The sequence below is a fragment of the Suricata suricatta genome, chromosome 1 (assembly GCF_006229205.1).
Source record: "Suricata suricatta isolate VVHF042 chromosome 1, meerkat_22Aug2017_6uvM2_HiC, whole genome shotgun sequence".
In the NCBI taxonomy this organism is placed as follows: domain Eukaryota; kingdom Metazoa; phylum Chordata; class Mammalia; order Carnivora; family Herpestidae; genus Suricata; species Suricata suricatta.
The window spans coordinates 19,869,453-19,882,729 of NC_043700.1; the positions used below are offsets into that span (position 1 = coordinate 19,869,453).

Genomic DNA, 13,277 nt, shown 5'->3' on the forward strand with positions numbered 1-13,277 from the left:
GCGAGACCAGGCCATCTCGAAGCAAAACCAGCTTGTCTCTCATTGTACGTATTGTCCACTCCGGAAGGCCAGGCTTGGGCTACGACACTGAGGGAAACCCCTGAACTACCAGGAGATGCCCCCTTCTGATAGGTCATACTGTCTCAATATCATATATTGGCACACGTCACCAGGTCTCACTGACAGCTTTGACAGCAGAGTCTTCAGAGTAAAAACTGGTCATACCATATATGTATATATTTGTGATCATACTATATAGGTAAATATAGTAGAGTCAATTCTCATTATTCACAGTGGTTGTGTTCTAGAACGGCGCCATGAACACTGAATTCGTGGCTGTGGATCCACTGTGAACGGCAAAATCCAGGGTGAGGTAGGTTCTGGGAGCCTTTGATCACCATATTCTCAACAACTGATGGATACACAGCCTTGTTTGATGTGGGTTTCTGCTTCAAGACACCTAACTGCCATCTTCCTGAGCACATATTGTTGATTCACCACTCATGGCCAACAATGGCGTAAGTCGTGCCCGAGGGAGCTTCTCTGACACACGTGTTTGCTCCCTACGGCACATTACAGTCTCCTTTTGCTTAGAAACACCAGACAGCAAGCACTTCAGCACTACATCTGAAGCAGCAAAATCGCCAACAAAAAGTACAAAACTCAAAAAGCGTGACGCCAATCAGACTGAGAAGCACACTTGCGGACGGTGTGGGAGAGCAAGACGGGCAGACGGGGAGGCCGGAGCTGCCTTGCTCAGCGCGGCGAGGACCGTGCACGCGCACGAGTCCCGTGTCTCCCACTCTCAGCACGTCTGCAAATGACCACGAGAACTCTGAGTCCCGACTCTGGGATTCCAGACAGATTTTAGCGAGCAGGAGAATTCACAAATACAGAATCTGTGAACAATGAGGATTGACTGTATATTAATGAACTCAATTCTATAAATCAGTGTCTGAAATAACTCGGTTACTGAAAATCTATTATGTACTTTTGTATACCACAAAAAGTCACCAAGGTATTGACTTACTGTCCAAAATTTGATAAAATACTGTAAGTCTGTAGCAGCAATAAAAAGGCAGTACAGCAGAGAATAAGCCAAGAAAAGGAGGAAGAATTTATAATTTGAAAATCCAACACAGTTGTTCACCCTGTTAACAAAACAAAAACAACATTTTCAGTGAGTTGCACATTTTCAACCTAGGTTACATATGCTCATCCTTAACACAGTATTTGGTTTCCTGTCATTTAAAATCCACTGGCCTTTCTTTAAGCATGACTCATAAGATTTCTATACACACACAGGCATTAAGGAAATCCACTCCACAAAAGGAATTTGTTTAGATTTTTAAATTTAATATGTGATATTGCTTTAATCAATCATGAACCATATAGCTGTGTTTCATGCCCAATTATGCAAATAAGCACATGCCTAAAAACACAGAGCTGGGGAGAAGTCAGGCAGATAAAAGGAACATACTTTTGCTTTCTTACTTTTGGATCTGATTTCTAGCTATGACTAAGTAACTTCAAATCTTTCGGGTTTTCCCGAATTCGATGAAATATCTTCACAAACTACATGCCATCAGCACACCACTGAAGCAAACAGACTATCAAGGGAGGTTTAAGAGAAGAAATAGGATTGAGAGCCACACAGCTGGGGTCATAACGTGTAACTGCCACCTGACAACTATGTGGCCCTGACCAGGGGGAACAGTCTGTAAGAGTTTCATTTTCCTGCTCTGCAAAATAAACATTCGGGAGAGCGGGCTTTATAGCCTTTGATTCCAAACAACGAGATTGATAACTCTCAGTTCTTACTCTACAGTATATTCGGGAAAGAGGGGTAGGAATTCAAACTATTATATATCAATAAAGAAATACAAACACAACTCATACTTCACAGTCACATTCTTTTCTATCAAAATTTTTTACTTTCAAGCACCTGGAGGGCTCAGTCGGTTACGTGTCTGATTCCTGGTTTTGGCTCGGGTCGTGATCTCAGTTTCGTAAGCAGGGCTCCGCGCGGATAGTGCAGAGCATGCTCTGGATTCTCTCTCTCTCCCTCTCTCTCCCTGCCCCTCCTGTGCTGCCACTGTCTCTGTTTCTCTCAAAACTAATAAATAAACTTAATTATTTTAATTTTCTTTTTGATAAAGATGGAATTACAGGATGATCTTATAAATGTGACACAACACCTAAGTGGAAATGGCTGGTATCTTCAAGGGGTGAGTCAACTTTGTTAACTCATACAACAAACCTAGTGCAAAGGACGTACACAAATTGTTTCCTCAAATGTCTTTTTCTGACTCTAATGTTAGCAAAGTGCTCTCATTCTCTATTGACTTTGTAACAAACTGAGGCATTTTTCTTTTTAGATTTTTAAAGTGAAAGTGCACATATGAAAAATGTTTACTCAATTATGCAAGATAAATAAATACGCCCCAGATAAATAAATAATGCTGTAACCGTTGTGCCTATACCTAATCATACTGTGGTGTGAACTTAAAAATCTGTTAAAAGAATAGGTGTCGTGTAAGTGTTAAAATAAAAAAAAAATTTAATTAAAAAGGTAAACATTTATCTGGCTTATGAATAATCAGTAAATTTGGGAAAAAAGAAAAATGCTTACACTATTTACCTCAAAAACCTTACGGTAAAGAGAACAGCATTAGATTTAGTAATTTGGGGACATAAAGGTATTGCGTATAGCAAATAAGTTCATAAAGAAGGCAAAAATTGTGATACACATTGTATAAAAGCAGTCATGATTTTTGTGAGTGCAAGCCAATTGCTGAGATTGCCTTTTGTTGTTGTTTATTTTTTATTAATTTATTTATTAAAAATTTTTTAAATGTTTTATTTATTTTTGAGAGAGAGAGAGAGACAGCGTGAGCAGGGGAGGGTCAGAGAGACACACACACAGAATCCAAAGACAGGCTCCAGACTCTGGGCTGTCAGCACAGAGCCTGACGCGAGGCTCAAACCCACGAACCGCAAGATCATGACCTGAGCCGAAGGCAGACGCTCAACTGACCGAGTCACCCAGGTGCCCCTGAGATTGGCTTTTGTGAAATCTGAATGAAACAATGGCAAGAAATAACATTGCAAAGATTTCCAAACGAACCTAGTCTAATTGCATTCTATCTCCAGAGGATGCAGACATGCCCTTGGCTTCCCGGTACCGGCTTCCAGAGGACACAATGGTTGGACTGAAGCTGAGGCCCCACAACTCTTTGGACAGTGGGAGCGAAGACAGTGACTCTTTTGTGGACGCGGGGAAGATAAGAAGGGGTAGGAAAGACTGTTTCTCTTCCAGTGGGAATGTAGGAAGCAGCTTTGGTATCAAATGATACATAGCATTTTCATGAAAAGGAAAATGATTTTGATTACAGATTTTATCACATCAAATTTAACTCACTTTGACTTCTGCTTAGGAGCATGATGTAATGTAACTTTGTCACTTGGGAAACAGAATAGGCAGTCAGTAAATAAAGACCAAGTAATTTACAGTTGGATATGAACTTTACACCGAAGAAATATAGTAATAAAATGTCTCCTCATAACAGAGAGCTGTTGGTGAAATGCTGTAACTGCCTACTCCTCTGTAGACCCAATTTGAAAAGGAAGAGAATATATCTGTGTCTGAATGATTTTAGATGGAGAAATACCCCTTGTATGTTGTTTAAAATTCAGTGCAGGGGCGCCTGGGTGGCTCAGTTGGTTAAGCATCTGGCTTCGGCTCAGGTCATGATCTCACGGTTTGTGGGTTCAAGCCCCACGTTGGGCTCTGTGCTGACAGCTAGCTCAGAGCCTGGAGCCTGCTTCGGATTCTGTGTCTCCATCTCTCTGATCTTCCCCTGCTCTCACTGTCTCTGTCTCTCAAAAATAAATAAAAACCATAAAAAAAAATTAAAAATAAATAAATAAAAATAAAATTCAGTGCAAACAGCTGTTGGCTCTGATTCAGAAAAGTTGTTGATTATAAATTGGAAAAAGAAGATAATATAGAAAAAAAAAAGAAAAGAAAGCGGCCTTTGGAGTCTAACAATCTTGTCCTGGGACTTTAAGCCCATTCTTTAACTTTTCTGAGCCCCACTACGCCTCCTCTTTAAAATGCGATAAATCTTTTTAAAAATAAATTTGTTTAAAGAAAGAGAGAGAGCATGCAAGTGGGGAAGAGGAGCAGGGTTGGGAAGCAAGAGGGGGAGGGAGGGGGAGGGGAGGGGGGAGAGAGGGAGGCGGAGAGAGAGAGAGAGACAGGGAGAGAGGGAGGGAGGATGAGGCAAAATCTTAAGAAGGGTCGACACTCAGCGCAGAGCCTGACATGGGGCTTGAACCCATGACCCTGGGATGAAGACCTGAACTGAAATCAAGAGTGGGACAGTCAGCCAACTGAGCCACCCAGGTGCCTGGGGACAAATAATTTCTATGATTTTTGTCCTTGTTACAAAACTTACAGATCTTACATATATATGCATAGCCAGTCTCTGGCACGTTATAGGTACTCAAATTGAAGCTAACATTGTTAAATTTAATTAGTGTTATCTAATCTTTGGCAAGCATGTCAAAACATATCATTAATAAAATTAATTAATATCAATGACAATTTTATATTAAAAGAAAAGACACTTCTGATTACAAGATCAATCACTGTTTAGTTAAAACCCAAGTATAAGTCTGAACCCCAGCACCCTGAGGGGTTATAACTGGCCACAGCAGATACGCTGAAATCACTGACATCAAAGAAGCATACTTTTCTGATTTTGCAGACACTCAAAGCTGATGGTTACTGAACTTCAAAATCATACACAAGGCCTGCATAATAAGGTTACCCTAGTCTGGGACATGTAGAAGACATTTTAATAAATGACTGCTGTATTCACATAATGACTACACAAAAGATTACATAGATATGAGTAGGGAAAAGTCTCCAGGATATAGTAACTGAAGAGGGAAAAAAAAAAAGGCACAAACCCAGTTTATAATGGAACCACTTGTGTGAAAATAATGTGTAAAATATTTTTGTGTGTGTATAAAAACATGTAACACACACATCCACATTTGTATCTGAAGTGTGCCCGTGACATTTAGCAACATGTTCCTGAGAAGAGGAAAAGAAAGGGGGAGAGGACACTGAGAAGAACACTTGTACTTTTGTTATTTTTAAATTTAGAAACATGAGTATGTATGTATTACCTATAAACTTAAAAAAATTTTTTTAATGTTTATTTTTGAGATACTGAGGGACAGAGCATGAGCCGGGGAGGGGCAGAGAGAGAGGGAGACACAGAATCCGAAGCAGGTGCAGGCTGTGAGCTGTCAGCACAGAGCCTGACGCAGGGCTCAAACTCTGGAACCGCAAGATCATGACCTGAGCCAAAGTCAGCTGCTTACCTGATGGAGCCGCCACGATGCCCCAAACTTTTTATATTAAAATTTATTTTGAAACTTAAAATACACAAATAAAGTGGCCGCTCCCTGCAGCACGCACCAGGTGGATACTGGGCCCTTGGCACTCAGCTCCTCCCAAAGCCACCGCCCGGGGTTGAGGCAGTGCTGTGACAACAGTGCCTGTGACAGGAGACGCAACAGCGCAAAGCAGTGACAGGGAAGTTGAAAGGTCCTGCGTTCAGTTCCTTCAACACCTTCCACGTCACCACGTTCATGACCGCGGAGCACGCAGCCACGCCCCCCAGCCCACTCTCAGAGCCTGCCTGAGATTCTCTCCCTCCCTCTCTCTCTGCCCCTCCCCTGCTCGTTCCCTCAATCTCTCCCTCTCCCTCATAAAATAAACTTATTTTAAAAAGCAATAGTTTAAAACCGCCAAAGCTTTCTGTTTGTTTCCCTTCACTAACTTGATAATATCTGTAAAAATGTGAAAATACTGTCAGATTATGCTACAAGTCTCTTAGAACACCAAATTAATTGCAGTTTTAGAAAAGATTGCCATCACAGTATACTATTTTCTATTTTTTGTGCCGTAGTGAGGATAGCAAGGGTGTGGTACGCTTTACAGGTGTGCAAAGCTTGGGATTTAGGCCGTGTCCACCTCTCCACCCCGTATCATCACAATCTCCTGTTACTAACAGTCAGAAAGATCAAAGTCAACTCTAGGTCCCTGAGTTCTTGCCCGCTCTAAGCTTCCCCTGGAATACACGGCTACTCAGAAAAAGGGGTGTCTCAGTACAGGCTCCCCAGAGAGCAGCGCTTGGACAAGAACTTGGATGCAGTGTCTTTGAAACAAGGACGGGAGAGAAGCCAAGAAAGCTTGTGTTGTTGGCCAGGCCCTCACTGGGTGAGGGTGGCCTCTGGGTGCAGAAAGCCCTGGCATTTGGGGACCGCCCAGCTCAGGAGCTGAACCCACCCCCTCAGCCGGCAAAGAGCCCTCAGGCAGAGAAGAACAGAGAGTGGTGCCTGAGGTGGGGTGGGGGTGGGGGGGCTGCCAGTGCGCCCGGGAACTGTTCGAGGCAGGGGCAGCGAACCCCGACATGGGCCGTGGGGACTGGCGAGGCACTGCCAAGCGAGCTGCTGGGGGGATCCACAGAGGAATGCAAGGGAGATAAGAAACTTACCACTGCGGATAGTGGGTGGGTGGGTGGGTGGGTAGGGTGCCGGAAACTACTTGCTGAGAAAGAGAACACAATGAATGAAAGAATGAGGGAAGCAAAAGAATGGCTACAAATGAAAATAACTTACAGGCGAGGCTATTTATTGAGATCATTCTTTGAGAAGAACGTTATTCTCATAGGCGTTAACTCGCCTTAACATCTGAAAGAAGAAAATGTAGGTGGAGGAAAGGAAGAGATATCTAGAGGGAGAAAATGCCTTGCCCCCGACATTCCCCTGGGATTTCCCGCAGCTAAGAGAATCATTCCTTGTGTGCTTCTGCCTATACCTGGCAGACAGCGGTGGGCACGTCCGCCTTTCTGCAGGGCCACCCCTGAAAGGAGAGAAGGCTTGTACATTCCATCAAGCCTCGTGTCCACACCCAAGCCACTGGCTGTCTCAGTGCAGCTGTCCCACACAGGTGCATGTTGAGAAGAAAAATTACAGGGAGGGGTAGAAAAAAATGAACCTTCATTAGCTTTCAAATAACCCTCTGTTAAGGTGCCTGATCTAAAATTATTTTATAAAATATTAATGGAGTTCTAAGAGGAAACACTTGTTTATTTGTATTTAAATTTTTTTTTTATGTTTGTTTTTGAGAGGGGGGCAGAGAGAGAGAGAAACACAAGAAGGGGTGGGGGAGAGGATCTGAAGCAGGCTATGCACTGACAGCAGAGGGTCCAATGTGGGATGCGAACTCATGAACCGTGAGATCATGACCTGAGCTGAAGTCAGACGCTTAAAACGACTCAGCGCCCCCAGGCGTCCCTGGAAACCTACATGTATATACTTGTGTACTTGCTATTCTACACCTCAGTGTCAAGTTTTATTTAAAATCAACTGTTAAAGCTTTAGATGAATTAATTCATTATTCAAAACTCGCAGTGAAGTGTTGTGTATAACTTATGAATACATTTTGGTGTAATTTCTGGGAAGCGGTTCAGAATCTCTGTGTTTAGGCATGTGCGTACAAAGAAAACCATTTGTTCTAAGCAAATGTGACTCATTAACTTTTATACCGTTTACCTACTAGTTTTGAAATTACTTCATGGAACTTCTCCTGAATAAGGGCTCCTTCGAGCTAACTCAACAAATACTAGGAACTAAATCTGAAAGTACCTCCTGGGTCAGCTAAGGCAAGATTTCCTTTATAAAAATATTTAACCAGTAAATGATTGAGTGTGTTAAGCTGTGAGGGAAGGACACCGGCTTGGGAGGAGGTCTACACTCACCACGGGCAGTGATGATCCATCTTCAAAATACATCTAAAAAACCAAACAAAACAGAATGCCATAAAATTTAACCCCATTAGAGTATGAAAAGCAAATATAAAAAAGAGTTGTGGCAACTAAAATACCGCCAAAGTGCTCACTTATCTAAAAGTTGAATAACAGAGAAAGTCTTCAGCTCAAATAAACATGGTAGCCCATTTTAGTTATCATATAATTACGGAACTTTAAATATATACATGCTTTAAAATACAAATCGGATACCTCATTTCTTACAAACAATGCAAGATGTTAATACACAATTATCTTAGGCGAAGGAAAGTGCAAAATGTCAACAGCTTCACAGAAAGTCTGGATGAATCTTTTCCTTTAATATCAATCTTTATGACACGGAGCTGTGGGGTAGTAAGAATCTGACAATATCTGATTGTCATGAAGTCAAACGAGCTATCTTTATAAAGATGACAAAGAGTCACAGAAGCATTTGTTAAAGAGAACTAGCCAAGCCCGAGCTGTCAAAACCCGTGCACTTCTCTCACATGCGTGTGAATCCGGGGGAAAAGCGACAATTAAGTGACTGTGGCCGTGGACACACTCACATTAATGCAAGTGACTACACTGGTTCTATTTCCTAAATAAAGCTCTTGGAAGCACAATTAAGGACATAATCTAGAAAACAGTGAGGATCGAAACAATGTTAATTAAGAAGACACCAGCATGTAGAAGTTTTAGAAGAAAATGTTTTTCTTACTTGTCACAGACGGAACAGTGATGGCAGCGGTCTGGTTTTATCAGCTGGCATCTATCACAATATCGGATTGCTAGGGACAAAAAGCTCCACTTAGTCTAGATTTAACACTGAACGGAATATACAATTAAATGGCTTTTATCATCTATCCAAATTTAAGTTCTAAAAAGCACAGTGAATTCAAATTGGGCAAAAATGAGATGTTCTACTGTGTAAATACAAAAATAGAATGACTTGCTTACAGCCTCGGATTTCTTTCTTTCTTTCCTTATTCCTTTCTCCCTCCCTTCCTTCCCCCCTCCTTTTCTTCCTACCTTTCTTTTAAAAGGAAGCTCTACACCCAGTGTGGGGCTCAAACTCACGAACCCAAGATGAAGAGTTGCATACTCCACTGGCTAAGCCAGTCAGGTGCCTCCGGGCTCAGTTTTCAAAAGAGATTTTTTTAAATTTTATTTATATTAAAAAAATTTTTTATGTTTTATTTATTTTTGAGAGAGAGAGAGAGAGACAGCCTGAGCAGAGGAGGGTGAGAGAGAGAGGGAGACATAGTATCCAAAGACAGGCTCCAGGCTCTGAGCTAGCTGTCAGCACAGAGCCTGATGGGGCTTGAACCCAGGAACTGTGAGATCATGACCTGAGCCCAAGCCAGATGCTCAACCAACAAAGCCAACCAGGCGCCCTTTTTTTTTTTTTTTTTTTTTTTAAAGGGATTTCTCATGAACAGAGAATCTTTGGGGGGAATTTTTCTAAGGCGTTCCTAATTGTTAGTAATGATATTAAGGCTCACAAAGGATGCAACTATGTCCATTTCTATCAAAGTAAACACAGTGTCTCCTGTAGGTAAATCAACTTCTTTCCTATCCTTCAAGTACGAGAGGATACAACCACATTTTAGAAGTTTTATGAGAAACACATTGTAGAAATTTGTGAATAAACTCTATTATGTGTTCAAATTGGGAAATTTGCTATAAACTAAGATTAGGATGAGCTTTTTTCTTCTTTATTTTTATTATTTTTTTAATGTTTATTTTTGAGGGAGAGAGACACACGGCTCAAGCAGGGTAGGGGCAGAGAGAGGGATATACAGAATCCAAAGCAGGCTCCAGGCTCCGAGCTGTCAGCACAGAGCTGGATGTGGGTCTTGAACCCATGAGCTGTGAGATTGTGAACCTGAGCTGAAGTCGAATGCTTAACTGTCTGAGCCATCCAGGCGCCCCAGGATGAGGTTTTCTCAAACAACAAGACCTCTGTGAAATTGTTTTCAATACTGAAATAAGTTCTCAATCATGCTCTTACATCTCTTTTTTTCCGGAAACTGCAGAGATTAATGGCATGGTGCCTCATCTCCTGAAGGCAGGAGACTCACAGCTGCATACTCGGAAAAGCTACACGGTATCACTGGCTCATGCAAAGCATTCAAGCGCAAGGCAGTGTTACCCCGCAGAAAGGTGATGTGAGCCACATGTGTATTTTTAGATTCTCTGGGAGCTATGTTAAAAGACAAAAACAGGGGCCGCCTGGGTGGCTCAGTTGGTTGAGAGTCCAACTCTTGATTTCAGGTGAGGTCATGATCCTAGGGTCATAGGATCAGGCCCCGCATCGGCTCCAAGCTGAGCATGGAGCCTGCTTGAGATCCTCTCTCTTCCCCTGCCTCTCTCCCTGGCTCTCGTTCTGTCTCTCTCTCTCTCTCTCTCTCTCAAATAAAAATTTTAAAAAGACATAAACAGGGAAATTAATTTTAATAAAATATATTTCTTTACCTAATATCCAAAAATATTATTTCAACATACAGTTAATATACAAATTTAATCACACATTTTACATTTTTAATGCCAAGTTTTTAAAACCTGTTACATGTTTTTTACACTTAGAGTTGACTTTCAAGTGGTGAGTTTGGTGGACAATGCTAAGTTCTCTCCAGATGGTGATTATCTCTATTTTAAAGTATGCTGGAGGGGGAAAAAAAAAACCTCTCAACTCAAAATGGGTAAATAATTCATAGGAAATCAAAACAAACCAAAACAATGTAGAAATAAGATTTTTGGTCACAGTCTTTCATACACATAGATTTAGTCTTTAAATTTAAAAAAAACACAATCTCATTTAAAATTGTACCCAGGGGCACCTGGGTGGCTCAGTCGGTTAAGCGGCCGGCTTCAGCTCAGGTCATGATCTCACAGTTCGTGGGTTCGAGCCCCGCGTCGGGCTCTGTGCTGACAGCTAGCTCAGAGCCTGGAGCCTGCTTCAGATTCTGTGTCTCCCTCTCTCTCTGACCCTCCCCTGCTCACGCTGTCTCTCAAAAATAAATAAAAGACATAAAAAAAATTAAAAAAATAAAATAAAATAAAATTGTACCCAAAATAATAAGATACCTAGGAAGAAACGTAACCAAAAAGGTGAAAAAAAATCTGTGTTCTAAAAACTTTATAAAACGCTGATTAAAGAAACTGAAGATGACACAAGGAAATGGAAAGACATTCCATGCTCGTGGACTGGAAGAACAAATATTGTTAAGGTATCCACACTACCCCATGCAATGAACATATTTAATTCAATCCTTATCAAAATACTAACAGCATTTTTCACAGAACTAGAACAAACAATCCTAAAATTTGTATGGAACCACAAAAGACACAAAATAGCCAAAACAATCCTAAAAAAGAAAAAGCAAAGTTGGAGACACCACAATTTTGGACTTCACATTACATTACAAAGCTGCAGTGATCAAAACAGTACAGTATTGGCACAAAAATACAAACACAGATCAATAGAACAGAAAACTCAGAAATAAACCCACCATTATATGATCAATTAATCTATGACAAAGGAGACAAACAAGTATGCAACGGGAAAAAGACATTGTCTTTAACAAATGGTGTTGGGAAAAGTGGACAGCTACATGCGGAAGAATGGAACCGGCCTCTCTCTTACACCACACCCAAAAATAAACTCAAAATGTTTTAAAGACCTAAATGTGAGAACTGAAACCATAAAAATCCTAAAATAGATCATAGGCAGTAATTTCTTGGACATGAGCCATAGTATTTTTTTTCTGGGTAGGTCCTCTAAGGCAAGGAAATCAAAAGCAAAAATAAAATATTGAATGACATCAAAATAAAAAGTTTTTTCACAGCGAAGGAAACAATAAGCAAAATTAAAAAGCAATCTATGAAATGGGAGGAGATATTTGCAAATAATATATCTAATAAAGGGTTAGTCTCAAAAATATATAAAAAACTTATACAAATGAACACCCAAAAAACAAATAATCCAATTAAAAATGGGCAGAAGACCTGAACAGACACTTTTCCAAAGAGACATCCAGACAGTCAGAGCGCCTGGGTGGCTCCATTGGTTGGGCATCTGACTTCAGCTCAGGTCATGAACTCACAGTTTGTGAGTTCAAGCCCTGCATCTTCGGGCCCTGTGCTGACACTTCTGAGCCTGGAGCCTGCTTCAGATCCTGTGTCTCCCTCTCTCTGCCCCTCCCCAACTTGTGCTCTGTCTCTCTGTATCTCAAAAATAAAAAAACATTAAAAATTAAAAAAAAAAGAGAGAGATCCAGATGGTCAAGAGACACATAAAATGATGCTCATCATCACTTACCATAAGGGAACTACAAATCAAATTACAATGAGATATCACCTCTCTCCTGTCAGAATGACTAAAATCAACAACACAAGAAACAACAGGTATTGGCGAGGATGTGGAGAAAAAGGGACCCTCTTGCACTGTTGGTGGAAATGCAAAATGGTGCAGCCAGTGTGGAAAACAGTAGGGAGGTTCCTCAAAAAGTAAAAAATAGAACTACCCTACCATCCAGCAGTCACACTACTATTTACTCAAAAGAATTCAAAAAACGCTAATTCAAAGGGACACACGCACCCCTATGTTTACAGCAGCATTATTTACAATAGCCCAGATATGGAAGCACCCAAGAGTCCATCACTGATGACTGGATAAAGATGCGTACATGTATGCAATGGGATATTACCCAGCCATAAAAAAAATGAAATATTGTCGTTTGCAATGACGTGGATGGAACTACAGAGTATAATGTTAAGTGAAATAAGTCCGACAAACACAAATACCATATAATTTCACTCATATGTGGAATTTAAGAAACAAAACAAATGAGCAAAGGGTGAAAAAAAGAAAGACAAACCAAGAAGCAGACTCAACTGTAGAGAACAAACTAATGGTTATCAGAGGGAAGGCGCCGGGGTGGGGTAAACAGGCAATGGGCTTGAAGAGGGCACTTGTCATGATGAGCACCAGGTGATCAAAATAAAATCTTTAAAAAAATTCCATGTGCTATCTTATATTCAGCTAAAATTATCCTGCTGTAATTTAAAATGAACTATCCGATTACCATTTAAAAACTCAACAGTCAAAAAGAGTTTTAACTGTCTTGCTAGAATTTTTTTAGAGTTCATTCATGTATTATTTTACTTATGTATTTAAAAACCTTGGCGGGTAATGATGAAAAGACAATGTTATCAACATCCATGTGTAAAAAGATAAGCTCCATCACCCTTCACTGTTACCTTCTTAAGTCAAAATCTACAAAAAATTTTTTTTTTGTCAAGGGCAAAAGAGAGCTAACAAAGTATAGAGTCTCAATTTAATAAAAATAAAAAATATCTATAAAAATGTTTGGCTATCTCTGTAAGAAAACAGGAGACATGAAG

The 13,277-nt window shown here is 40.6% G+C and overlaps 1 protein-coding gene across 2 annotated transcripts in view; it reads right to left on the reverse strand.

Moving 5' to 3' along the window:
• ZDHHC2 (zinc finger DHHC-type containing 2) overlaps window positions 1-13,277 on the reverse strand; it is a 55,000-nt gene that overhangs the window by 18,742 nt on the left and 22,981 nt on the right. For both annotated transcript variants that reach the window (XR_003906812.1, XM_029935135.1), the window contains exons 5-7: window positions 8,590-8,659; window positions 7,842-7,874; window positions 1,031-1,151 (exon numbers count right to left, since the gene is read on the reverse strand). Coding sequence is in view for 1 of the 2 variants with exons in the window: in XM_029935135.1 (XP_029790995.1) it covers window positions 1,031-1,151; window positions 7,842-7,874; window positions 8,590-8,659 (224 nt within the window). In the remaining variant the exon portion in view is untranslated. The remainder of the gene's footprint in view (window positions 1-1,030; window positions 1,152-7,841; window positions 7,875-8,589; window positions 8,660-13,277) is intronic.